Source organism: Vombatus ursinus, unplaced genomic scaffold (assembly GCF_900497805.2).
Source record: "Vombatus ursinus unplaced genomic scaffold, bare-nosed wombat genome assembly UNPS02010461.1, whole genome shotgun sequence".
Lineage (NCBI taxonomy): Eukaryota > Metazoa > Chordata > Mammalia > Diprotodontia > Vombatidae > Vombatus > Vombatus ursinus.
The window spans coordinates 10,928,272-10,942,203 of NW_020950239.1; the positions used below are offsets into that span (position 1 = coordinate 10,928,272).

General features: G+C 39.9%; 1 protein-coding gene across 2 annotated transcripts in view; it reads left to right on the forward strand.

Moving 5' to 3' along the window:
• Positions 1 to 13,932, forward strand: part of SEPT11 (septin 11) — a 52,722-nt gene that overhangs the window by 38,415 nt on the left and 375 nt on the right. The window contains exons 6-9 of one of the 2 annotated variants that reach the window (XM_027854456.1): positions 426 to 594; positions 4,797 to 4,929; positions 5,876 to 6,063; positions 9,835 to 13,686. In XM_027854456.1, the coding sequence (XP_027710257.1) occupies positions 426 to 594; positions 4,797 to 4,929; positions 5,876 to 6,063; positions 9,835 to 9,850 (506 nt within the window). In that variant the 3' untranslated portion in view covers positions 9,851 to 13,686. Of the gene's footprint in view, positions 1 to 425; positions 595 to 4,796; positions 4,930 to 5,875; positions 6,064 to 9,834; positions 13,687 to 13,932 lie in introns of those variants that run through there. The other variant, XM_027854455.1, reaches the window with a different exon arrangement.

Consider the following 13,932-nt stretch of genomic DNA (forward strand, 5'->3'; position numbering starts at 1 on the left):
TGCTTGTTAATTGAAATAATAAAACTTAATTTTAAAAAAAGAGTGCTCCAACAACAATTCCTCTTTCCATATAGCCTAACTTGGCCATATGATGTTTCACTTTCTTCTCACTAACCTTTGTCACTGTTTTGATAGAGGGAATATGGAAAGGCTACATGGTTGTGGAGTATCTCCCACAATTATTTGAATGCCTTATGTGACTTCTTTTTTCCTTTGATCCACTTAAAAACAGTTTTTGGGTAAGATAAAATCAACTATCATTTTGAAACACTGAAGTAAGAATCTTCAGATGGCCTTAACTTATCAGTGTTTTTTGTTTTTTGTTTTTTTTGGTAACAGAGTAACAATCCACAATTCTAGCTATGTGATTTTTGGGTTTTAAGTGAAAACACTGCTAACTGTACTTTGGTTTTCATAACTTACAGTTGAGAATGAAAACCACTGTGACTTTGTAAAGCTCCGGGAGATGCTGATCCGAGTAAACATGGAGGATTTGAGAGAACAAACTCATACCCGCCATTATGAACTGTACCGACGTTGTAAGCTGGAAGAAATGGGATTCAAAGACACAGATCCTGATAGCAAACCCTTCAGGTATCATGGCTGTTAGCACAGACTCTTGTGAAATGTTCCCAACCAGTGGTTAGGGACAACGCCTTGGTGCATTTCAAAAATCTTGGTATGTTGAGAAGTTCTGGTGTTGGGTATGTGGGAATGGAAGGCTCTCTGGATAGGGAAAAGTCTCCAAAGGTAGTTCACAAGTTTGTCACTGAGAAAGGTTAGGGAAACACTCTTGTAGTACTTAGCATGAACTCTGTACCAAAAGGCTTTGTCATTCTCACCTTGGATTGGGCGATCGACATACATCCTGTATTTGCTCATATAAGCTCTATTTCCACGTGCAAAAGTTTACAATTCTTTCTAGTTCTATATTGAAGAGGGACACTTTGACACTCCCAACTATTATAGTTTTATTGTCTTATTTCTCCCTATCGATTAGCTTTTGCTTTAAATATTTAGATGCTATACCAGTTGGTATAGATACATATACATATATGTATATATATATAAAATATAAATATATATTATATAATATAAAATATCATATATTCTATAATGATTATGTAATTATATATTAATATATAATATAATTACATATAAATATATTACATTATATAAAAATAATACATATCTTGATAATGATTCATTATACATGATGCCTTTAAGCATAACATAGTTTCTCTATTTATCTGTTTTCATCAACTGTTAACTCTTGCCTTGTCTGGGAGAACAATTGCTAACCCTAATTTTTTGAGTTCCCTTGAGGCATAATAGATCTTGATGCAGCATCTTATTTGAACTCTGTGTTAATCTTTCTGTTTCAAGAGTGTTTCTTGAAAACAACATATTGTTGGATTCTGCTTTCTGTGTGAGTTTATCCCATTTGGTTTCACAGTGCTGACTGCTAAATTGCATATTTATCCTCTCCTCTTACATGTTTCCATTTCATTTCTCTCTTCCTCTCTCTTTACAAAGAAGAGGGTGGTGAAATTGGAGTGAACTCAATACTGTTGATTTATATTTGATAAATCTGCTTCCGTTTCACTGCTTTTCTCTCCCAATTTGCCCATTCCCTGGCCACAGGTTCTTGTCATTCCATTTTTCCTTATCATTATTTCTCCCTTCATGATCTACCCCATGAAGCTGTAGTTTGTTTTGATTATGACTAATCAGTCCTTGAATCTACCTTCCCTCTAAACTCCCACTTTTCTTTCATGATTTTCTTGTCTGATATATTTCCACACCAAAGCGTGTGTGTGTGTGTGTGTGTGTGTGTGTGTGTGTGTGTTGAAATCTTCTTTTTCTGATTTAGATGAAAGTGAGGCTTATGTGACTCCCTCCTTATTAGTCTATTCTTCTTGTATGCCCCAATTATATGAAATAAGTTCTACCCCCTTCCCTCCCTAAGAGATCATCAAAACATAAACGTAATATTGACAGGCCCACTTAGCTTACTTATCTATATGACTTCTATAACCCTTAAAAACCCTTTAAAATTTTGAGTGGACACTTGTTTCTTCTTCCCTGTTAAAATTTAAACATTTAATCATTGAATAGACCTTTCATTTGCTTGAATTTATTTGTTTCTATTGATTATAGTATTTGCATAGCAAAGCTTCTACGCAGCTTTAGTGTTTTCATCAGAAATACTTGGAAGTCCCCTTTAATTAAAGGCCTACTTTTCCCCCTATGGGGAAAATTGACCACAGGTTTTCCAGGTAAGGTATTCTTGATTATGAATTTGGTCTTTTGCTTTTTGGAATATTTATTCCAGGCTCTCCTCTCCTTTATGATGGTAGTTGACAGCTCTTATTTGATTCTAACTGTATCTTTGTACTTGAACCCTTTCTTTTTCACTGCCTGCATCATTTTTTCTTTGCCCTGGAAGCTACAACATTCCTCAGGGTTTTTTCATTTAGTGGTGTCTTTCAGGATGTAACAGATAAAATCTTTCTATTTTGTTTTACTTTCCCTAGAGATCTAATCAGGTTGGGAAATGACCCCAGGGTTGTTTTCTTGTTGTAACTGGTGGGGCTTTGTTTCATGCATATGGTTAGAGCAGATGAAATTTACAAAAAGACAGTTTTTCTATTTTTTTCTGGAGCCTCTATAGGGAATAGAGGAACAATAGAGCTTCCAGGATGTCTGACTCAGAACCTTGACTTCCTAAGGCTTTGTCAGGAGTCAGGGTAATCTGCAGCTTCTCTCCTGTTTCTGCCCTTCAGCCATATCTACACAGGTCTTGTAGTATCCCCACTCAGCTTCATTATCATAGCTGATATGCATAAAGCATTTTAATATTTACCAAGCATTTGACACATATTTCTTCTGCTGTCACAACAACCCTTTGAAATGTGCACTTACTTATTTTTGGTATTCAGAAAAAATTTTTTTTCTATTTCTTGATCTCCTTAGGTTGTTGTGAGGATCAAATGTAAGAAATCATAGGGATGGTTCAAAAAATATTGACCATAGTGGAAATTAAAAAAAAAAATAGGTTTTATACAGGGCACTAAGAGATTTTATTAACTATTAATAAAATTAAATTTTTATTGAACTAAATTCAAATAGGAAATGGGTCTAGGGGGCTTCATGAAGTGGAGTTGACTGTTTCTTGTTCAGTCTTTTCTTTAAAGAAGAGGCCACTTCATTTCGGCTACTTGTGCTCTTTTATTATAGAGTTAATATGGAAGTTTATTCAAGGTTAACAGAATTCATACTAATTCATCTAATTGTCCACCACTTCCTGAAATCTTTCACTCTCTCCCATTTGACATTTTTCTCATATAATCAAGAATCTGTTTTATGTATATTTCCATGGATCTTATATTTAGAGCTGGAAGGGTCCTTATAGGCCATCAAATCTAATGCCTTCATTTTACAGATGAGGAAACTGAGGCACAGAGGCTCAGTGACTTGTCCAGTCTATATAGCAGATCTTGTACACCACACTCCTTGGTGCCAAGGTTCCAGAGTTCTTCAAGAGGATATTGTACCACTTAAATGGTCTTAGGACTATGAGAGCCCAACCTTAGGGATGTGAGAAGCCTGGCATAGGTAGCACTGGAGGAAGACCTTAGTGTAAGCAAAAGGAAAAAATACCCACCAAGAAGGAAGAGAGTGGAAAAAAAACAAGCAATGTGATGGTTCCCTGAAGGAGTGTAGAATTAGTGTGATATGCGTTGTTGGGGTAGGGTTGAAGTGGATGTTAATGAGAAAGCAGACGGTAGAGTTTAGAATCCAGGGGGTTGGGATTCAGAATCGCAAGGATGAGGAGTTAGAAGGGGTGGGAGTCCAGACAGTGGATGCCTTTTATAAACACAGATGAGTAGAATATTCTCCATTTGGTTTTGCTTCACGGTTTCCCTGTCTCAGTATCCTTAGAGTAGGCATGGTGCTCTGAGCTCCAGGAGAAGTGCATAGGTCCTCAAGACTAGCTGTTCCCCTCCTCACCACCATTTCTTCCTTTGCTCAGGCTGGTATCTGAGGAAGCCATGGTCCTCCCATCCAAGGCCCACCCTCCCCCCTTCTACATGTACCCTTGATGCCATCCTTCACCAACTTCTCCAGCAAATTGCTCCCATCCTCATTCCCTCTCTAATTTTTAATCTCTCCCTATCTATTGATTCTTTCCCTGATACCTTTCCTTTTTTTAGATTTCACACAGACAACTGCCCTTCTGTTTTTGCAATTAATTGGATCATAAGGACAAGATTAAGGACTGAACCTGTGATTACACTGGTATACAGAACACCCAGATGAGTGCATTTTTGCACCTTTCTGGCAACTTATAGTCTTAGAGAGTTTCCTAAAACAATGAGAGGTTACGTGACTTTCCCAGGGTCACACAACTAGCGTTTGTCAGAGACAACACTTGGCACTCGGGTCTTCCTGGCTCCAAGGATGGCTTTCTCTATACTTCATGACAGATGCTTCTGAGGATTCCTGTCTTATCTAATATGAGTTAGAATATATTCTCTTTGATGAGATTTGGGAAACACTGTTTTTCTTGATGGGGAGACCAAAGACATCCTAGTATTTAGCAGTTCATTTGCAGACTGCATCTTTGGGTGGTTTGTTCCGGAGGTTAGCTCGTCTCATTTACCTTGGGCTGGTCCATACAGGTTTAGCCTTCACATTCTGACCTCACCCCTCAAGATTCTGCAAGCACAGGCCCTATAGCTCTCCCTATACACCAACCATCATGTTGTCCTTGTTTTCTGGTCCTTTAACAGCCTTCAGGAGACGTATGAAGCAAAGAGAAACGAGTTCTTGGGAGAACTTCAGAAGAAAGAGGAAGAAATGAGACAAATGTTTGTCATGAGGGTGAAAGAAAAAGAAGCTGAACTTAAAGAGGCGGAAAAAGATGTGAGCAATCACTCCTAATTCTTCTCTTTTTTATGATTCCATCATGCTACCATGTATTTGCACAGCTCTTTATATTTTTCCAAAGACTTTCTCAGGCACTTGAGCCTTATGACAACTGTGAGAGACGTGTAGGACAGGTATTATTGCCCCATTTGACAGATAAGCTTACTGAAGCCCTGGGTAGTTAAATGAATCTCCCAAGGTCCCACCTGGCATTTAGCACCATGGTTAGGGAAAAGAACACAGCTCTCCTGACTCCTAATCCACTGTCTCCAGATGAGACCTGATAAGGACAGAGTATAGTGAGATCGTCACCTGTCTATTCCTCTCCTAATGCAGCCCCAAAACTACATTAAATTTGGCTCTCACATCATACTGCTGACTCTCTCAGGTGGAGCTTGTGGTCCATTATAATCCCCAGATCCTTTTAAGAAGAAATGCTATGTATCCGTGCCTCCCCCAACTTCTGTTTGTAAAGTTGATTTTTTTTTTTGTGCCCAAGTACCAGACCTTATCCTTATTGAATTTCACCTTATTGAATTGATACAATACTCCAGCCTATCAAGATCCTTTTGAATCCTGTGTCTTCTGGTGTGATACCTATCTTCTATACCTGGCATGATCTGCAAATTTGATGAGCATGTATCTATGCCTTCATCCAAGGCCCTAACAAAAATTTGAAATATCATAGGACTGAATATGATTTAAGAAAAAAAAATTTTTAATACCCAAAGAGACCCAGATAAGCAAGGATATTCTTTAACCTCTCATATAAATAAATGTAATAAATATATGAAAACAAAACCTTTAATAAATATGAGAACCAAGCCTGACGCCAATCAGAGAAAAGCACTGGTACGGTCAATCCTTGAAAACAAAACATCATTTGCGGTAGCTGACACTCATTCCCCCAAACCCGTTACTGTCTCTTCCATGTCTTGTCCAGCTTCATGAAAAGTTTGACCTCCTCAAGCGGACGCACCAGGAAGAGAAGAAGAAAGTGGAAGACAAGAAGAAGGAGCTCGATGAAGAGGTCAGCAACTTCCAGAAGAAGAAGGCGGCCGCTCAGCTCTTACAGTCACAGGCTCAGCAGGCTGGGGCCCAACAAACCAAGAAAGACAAAGACAAGAAAAAGTAAGCAGGGTCACCCTCACAGCCTCACGGGGCTGGTCCAGTCACCTTTCCTTTGCATGTCTGTACTTGCCTTTTGTCTTATTTTCAGACTGGAAACTGGTGTTTTGACCAGTCTGCCTGAAGGAAGTACTTTCTCTCCGGAGCAGGGAAGACAAATAGAGGCTTTCACATTTTTTTTAGGGTACCTAAAATTAATTTATGAAATCTGTGCTCTGCAACAGAAACTTCCGCATCAACTTTACGATTCTTTGGAATGATGTTCAGTGTTCTGTCTTTAACAGCAACAAAAAACATCTGATGACTGTCTTTATAACGAACGTTCTAAAAATTATGATTGCTACTATTATTTTCTTATTCTTATCCATGCAGTTCTCAATAAGCTAATCACTGCAGATATTACTGCCAGTTAGAGATGTTGGGAAGAGTTTTCAGAGGACCTACTTGTTCTCACAATTTAAGATGACATACTGCTCTATTTTCAAAACTAGACAAAAACGTAATGTGGCTTTAATTTGTTAAAGGGACCTGATTCTGCTCTTGGGTTGCTGGATACCTTTTGAGGACTATAATAAGTATATAGGAATTGGTCCCCATCCAAGTGGCAATTTGGGTCTTCCCTGAAAATTGGTTATGATTGGAAGCAACTGACCGAATAACCTTGGATGAAGATAAGTTAAGAAATTCAGTATTTTGATTGCAAGTGGACATTGCAATGGTCATGGCAAATGCCAGCAGACTTGATGAGCCATAGCTAATGAAAATAATTGTGTGTGCTACCTTACTTTGTCAGTAAGTGTATTGTGACCGGTAGGTACCTTTCTGCGAAAGGAGAACTGGTACCAGAGCTTCAGCTCTGCCGGTCCACATCCTAGCACAGAACTGTGCTTTTAGGAGAACCTCTGTGCAGCTTTTTAACCCGTAACCAATGATATTTGTTTTTTTTAAAGGCCAGGACTCAATATGGGAAAGCACTGCCCTCTTACCAACAGTTTAAAGGGGGCAGAGGCTCTTTCAGTTATCCTAACCACAGGGAGATGGGTAATGACAGCAATGCTGAGCTTAATTAATATTGAGTAGATTTAGACTTTGCTTCCTTGTCCTCCCCAGTTTGTCTGTGGCTAAAAACACAAATGCAGAGCTATAGCACCACAACGGATGAACCCAGGAATGAATATTTATTTTCAAGACTGTACATTAAAACTGACTTTGTGTTTCCATGCTCTGAGCCAACAGAAATGGTACAGAGAGAACAAGGGAGAGATGGAAAGATAGTCAGGATGTCTGAGACACTGTGGAAGAAGAGGGTGGAAGTGGCTGGAGTGTGTGTGTGTGTGTGTGTGTGTGTGTGTGTTTATGGAGGCATGACAATGTGCCGGAGCTCTGCTGAACAGAAGAGCCCGGAGGACCTAATGTTTTTAGTGCTGGAGTCATCTCAGGAGTGAAAACACAGCAAATTTTAATCCACTCCAAGGAAACACATTGCTTTTGAGCTTAAGAGCCAAGCATCTGGTTCCCGTTGGCGTAGCTAATGGAGATGGCTTCCAGTTGAAAATACTACAGCTCTTCCGATGAGATAAATACCTTGGGTGTTCCAGCTTAACCTATGAGAAAAGGAACACGTATGTTTACTGATGTGTGCATGTATGTTGGAGAGCAAATGGAGAGAGGCAGCTGCTGATGCTAAGAAAATCCAAATTTGAAGTTGAGTTTTTTGTTTGTTTGTTTTGCCTCTGACGCACATAAGTGCATAAAGAGATGTTTCAAATATGGATTTAAAACAAAGAATATGAATTGAATATGTGTTTTAAATATGAATTTAAATACAAAGACCAGCAGTGTGAAAAGAGCTTTTTCATTTTCATATGTACTTTGGTGTGCCTTTAAGCAATAAAAATTCCAAAAGCTGAACAGTATTGTGCCTCCATTTAAAAAAAATAATAATAATTCCATCTAGGAGCAAACTTTATAGTTTTTGGAAAACTCTTTTTAACCTATGTGCACAATGCTTCATTAAGGCAGTTTCTTCACCACCCATTGGCCCTAGCAGTTCAGAATGTTTTTTCTCTAATGACAATGTAAAGTATGTAATATAGTATTCTTTTCCCCTCTCCCACTTATAGATTCCAATTTAGAATTAGTATAATTGAATTAGCTAATTTGGCTTACAGTATGCATTAGTTTTGTGCTGTGGACAAGCATGTTCCTGTGTGATAGCTTCCGGGTTCACACTGGGGTTCACACTGGCCTCCACACGCCTAGCATCTTTTCCATTTCGACAAAATGATTGCTAGCAGAGGCCCGGACCATGAAAAAAAAACAGAATAAAAACCAGACCTAGAGCATTACCAGTGGCTACAGCCATTTGGAGACTTTGAAAGGCAGTCACAGGGGTTAAACATAGCACTTTGTAAACGCTTCAAAACGCAGCTGATTCTGGAGTGCCCACACTTGCCAAGGATTAGCTAGCTTTACTTTAAATAACACACCAAAAAGAAAATAATGATTTTTCTGTAGACTGTGCTCCATGTTATAGCCTGTCTTGGTTTTTCTAAAAGTTTTTAATTTTGTTTTTCTACTCTAATGAAATGCTCCCTTTTTGTGTAGGTAAGGCTTTTTTTTTTTTACTTCTTATCTGTAACTGTAGTGGCATGACAACTTAACATTTCTGTAAGATTATTGCAAAAGTAGAACTAATCTGGGCACTGCCATTAGCTGGATCCCACACCATCCCCAGGCACAGACACCCATCTCTATTTGCCACTGAGATGCCAGTGCCAAGCCGCATCTATACGCAGGGTCATAGAACAGACATCTCTCTGTTCTTTTATTGAATCAGCAAGAATCAGCAGGCATTAGCTGATAAGCATCGATCCCAGAACCAGGTTTTTAAATCTGTCTCTTGAAACCTAGTGTCGTGGTGATGATATCTGAGGACCACATTCTGCAACAGCCTGCAATTCGTCTTTGTAAAAATAATTGTTAAATTCCTTACCAAGGAATAAGGATGCATGCTTCAACCTGTCTTAAAAAAAAAAAAATAGAACCTTTCCCAATGTACATTTTTAAGTTTTGCATTGCTTCATACTTAAACGTGGATGAAAGCTCTTGGCATTGCTGTAGCGATAACATGACCAGTGATCATCTTTTTTTTCCCTTTCCTGGGGGAAAAAAAGGATACATGTGTATGTGTGTGTGTGTGTGTGTGTGCGTGTGTGCGTGTTCACAATAGATTAATAGCATGCTTCTTCCTCTTTCTGTTCCCATCTATGTTTTCCTCCTCCCTAAGTCTACAGTATCAGCCCTTTCCCACAAGGAATGCTGCCATTTTAAGACAGTTATTATGCCTTTGTCCTTTGACTTTTTGGTGGGCCTTGAAAGTGTTGCTTATGCGGGGTGCACAGTTGTTACTATCAAAGATTCCTTTCAGTATAGATCAGGGATCCTCTTGCAGTCACCTGAGAAAAGGTTGAGCGGCGGGATCCGTCCGCTGGAATTTGTAGCCAATTCAGCAAGTCATTTGTGAAGTCAAAGCTTCATGCAAATGAAAACTAACCATGTGTTTCTTAATTCATTTTTTTTGAATTTTGCTTTTGCCTGTCATCTAGAATAGATTGCTCAAATTTTGACCATTTTAATTTCTGTCAAATCCATCATTGTTGCATGAGCAGCCACCATCGCTCTGACGCTGGTGTTTTCGCTCCTAACACTTTTTTTTTTCCTTTTGGTTTTATTATCATTTCTAACTTTTTTGTTTTGTTTTTTAACTTGCAGTACAAGCTTCACATAAAGCCTGGCAAGCCAAGGATGTTCCCGCATTCACCTGCTTTTGCAGTAACGTGTCCCTGCCATCTGTGTTCTGTTTTTTTGTTTTACCCGCCCTCGCCCCCTTCCCCCTTTTCCCCAAGCACCAATAACTCTTTTAACTCATTTCACTGGAGGTGGGTGGTGGGAGAAGGTAGAAAAGGGAAATGATGGTAACTGCTATGTTCACCTGGGTTTCGTCTCTGGAAAGTAAATGGTTTGCCTTTTATGTCAATTCAGAACAGTCACAGTTGAGCACGCCTGTTACTTGTATGTTGCTTTGGAATGAATGGGGAAGTAGTGTACATTAAGTGCCATCGTGTTTGACGTGGAAACTGTTCTCACCACCTCACCAGCTGAACTAAAACCCGAATGACCATGACTTGTACCCATGACTGCCCGATGCCCACGTCCACTCTGCCTCTTCTCTTTCCACACCCTCCTCCCAAGTCCGGTAGCTTTTTGCTGAGACAACACGATGGGTAAACAAAGCATGATTTGGATTGCATTTTTCAGTTTAGTACAGGTTGCTTGTCAGCCTCCCTAGAGCGTCAGACTGCCTCATTTCACTGTTTTAAAAACGAAGCTGGATTCATGATTCTCAAATGTTGGAAAAGTTCAGGGAGGATTATTCCAAGGGCTTTGAGCATATAACTCTCCATCACCAGCATACCCTAGTTTTTTGGGGAAATTACAAATAGCTGTTCATATGCCATCTTTCAGTGAAAGAATACACAAGATCAAAAAATTTTTCCCATCCTTTCAGCTTAAGATAACAAATCTCATCTCCAGTATTTGAATTTGTTCTCCATGGGAAAATCAACATTATCTCCTAGTGGCACAATAACTTCTTGTGCTATTGGATCTATCCAGAAGACTTCCAAAAAACACTATTTTCAGCAGCCACTTCAGTATCATCCCAGATAAAACAGTCTAGGATTAACTCTTCAGCCTTTGGACTTCCATATTTCAAGGGACCTTGGGACCTACACATTAGAAAAAGTCAACTTGAATCAAGAAATGAAAACTCAGTTCCCCTCCCAACTAGCTTCTCTGCCCTATCCCATGTGTACCACTTGGCTGTCAAAAGACAAAGAGAGTAGATGCTTCTTGGAACCCAGCAGGCTTCCGGGAATTCCCCTTGCCTTCTCTATCACTGCAGTCACTCACATAAATCTTTTCTATCTCTTAAGACCATGGATGTGGTGCCAAGGGTGCCAAGCAGGGGAATCAGAGAGAATGTAAATAAGCCAGTAGCCTTCCAGAGTTTTTAAATATATTCATAGTCTTCTGTCCTAATTGATATAAAAAACAAATTTAACTACTTAAGCTGGGTACTGTACTTTTAGACATCCCTCCCATCCCCCTGCCACCTCTGGAAACAACATGAAATAGCTTCCTGAGTTGGCCCTCCTAACTTTCTGGTGCTGGGACATGCCAGCTTTCCCTTTGCTCCTAGCTAAGTACTCTCCTGTTTCTCACTTTTTACATGTAACACATTTCTCTTTGGAATTCAGATCTTCCAGCTCTTCTTGCCTTTCTCCTAGTGCCTTGCCAAGGTAGAATGGCTAGTGCTTTGGTTTTTTTTTTGTTTAAACTGCCTCTCCAGGCTGTTGAAGCAGAGGACTTTTGTTTAGCCTCCCTTCTCTTTCCTACCCTGAACCAACCGTTTTTTATAAAACTTCTTAGGGCAGGGAGAATTTCCAGGAACTGATTTGGGGCCATAGAGGGAAAGCTCTCGGGGGAAACCCTTTCGAAGCTCAAAAATACACTAAGAATGTGAGCTTCAAATCTAGGAGAAGCAGCAGTATGGACCTAAGACAGGTTTAACCCAATCTCCATGGGGTGCTCCTGCAGTTCTCATATGAACTCTAAGCCATTGGAGCAGCTGAATTCTAGGAATTTTTCTCGGCATGATGAAACCAGTTTCCTAACCGTGGGCTGCATTTTCTCATGCACTATACTAAAAGTCAGAAACTCAACCGCTTGTGTGACGTGCTTGCACCAGCTGCTTTGTGTGTCTTTTTTGTGCCTCACTATAGGAATTAAAATTGTTTCCTTGTATCACTAAAGCCTTTTTAAGGTAGCTTAGCCGTGAAAAGGCATCCAATCAGCCATTTTGACTTTTTGGCCCAAAGCTGTGACTGGATTCCATTAATAATCTCATTAGTTTTTTGGGGTTTCGGGGTTTTGTTTTTTTTTTTAAGATATTTTAATGTGGCCACTAACTTGATTTTTACTGCTATCCCTCCCCTGGCCCTCTTGAGCTTGTCACTGCTGCTCGTCTTTTCTTTCTGTATTTATGCCTTTTTTCACAGTAGTCCTTGGCTCTGCACGGAATAAATGATACCCTCAAATCTAATTGGATGTACTTTCACCTCTGCATGTAAGTATGGGAACAAGAAGCCTCTTTGACCTCTCAGCCTTTAAAAAAATTAATGAGTGGGACAGATGGGATGGGGGTTGGGGATCTGTTTCATCCTGTTAACTTGAGCAGCACCAGAACGATAGCCCTCATCATTAATGCCTCATGAACTTAGATTCCCCCGAAGTCAACGTGGAAGTCTTCCGTGGCTTGTCACGTGGTGAGACCATACAGGGAGCATTATCTGACATCACAAAGGGCTTTAGGTGGTACAATCATTCCTCACTGCCAAAGAAAAGTGACCTTTCTGAATATAGCCTCCACTGAGCAGTATCTTTAGCATGAAGTATTAGTGCCCTTTCATGGGATTGCTGGAGTGCTGGCAGCTGGCAGTGACCACCATTTTGCCTCTGGATCAAGATTTTGCTCCCTCTAAGGCTTTGACGCCAATGGCTTGGTAGCAAGTGAGATACAGGGTGGAACAGCAAGTGATGAGAGTCATTCAACGTGTTTTTACAATCCAGGTACATTTGTAAAAACAGTAGAATGTGATGCCTGGACCAAGGGAGATCTGGAACTAGAATTAGGTTAGGGGTACAAGTTACCTGTTTTTCTTCTTTCCCTGCTTTGTAACCTCACAAGCTGATGACATTTGCTTAACCTCATCACCTTCAACCCCCATCAACAAGAGGTTTGGTTCCTTCACGTCCTCTCCTTCCGTCTCCACCCCCACAAAATGTTTTATAGACTGTTCAGTCAGGTTTTTCTACTGTTACTTACTCAAGCCCACTTGTCTCTGTGTGGTCCTACCAATCCTGTCCATTCAAGTCACTTTGCCCTGCCATTCTTCATCATCTGAAATAGTTAACGTTTCCTAATCCAAGAATCATGGTTCCATTGGCAGGCCACCTGTGAGATGATCTGTCCAACTAGTGGGATTGGCATCTCCAAAGCCTAGCGTATGAGATAATATGAAGGGAATTTTTTTTTAAAATGAACTGAAAATAAAGCTGTGAAGAGCAGTAGAACTGTTTCCTAATTTTTAAAACTATGCTGATATGCCTTAAACTGTAGCAGTAGACTCTTGCCACTGTGCTGTTTAAAAAAAGTCAATGTTTTCCCAAACCTTGTTTCCCAAAACTTCCATTCAGTGTTGATACAATATTGTTAGACACGTACACAGCATGTTAAACACTTGTAAATTTAACAAAAAAAAAACCTAAAGTTTCTGTATTGATGTCAAACATTTCATTTCTGAAGTGCTGATCACTTTACAATTTTGTTAGGTAGGGGGATAGTGAAAAGGTAACCTATGCATACATCTATAGTGCCAAGACATGAAGGGGGAAATATATTTTTACCCAAACATTGTGTTTTGTGTGCCCTCTGTGATTTCTTTCTGTAACACTGTGTATCAGAGTTGGAAAACAAATTGTGGGAATAGTCTTCTCATCCTTTCTTACCTTGTCTGGCTCATCTATTATGACTATTTTGGCTTCATCGACTTCACCAAAATGTTGACTTTCGTGGTGTCCTATACCTTGCACACCATTTCTGCTGCCTTCCCTCCTGGTTCCCATCCCCTGCTCCCTGTGCTGACCAGAATTCCTATCACAGCCCGCAGCCCCTTTTCATGGCCACAGCATCCTCTTCCTCCCTAGTCCCTGATACTGCTAACTGAACCACACTCTGGCCATGCTTGA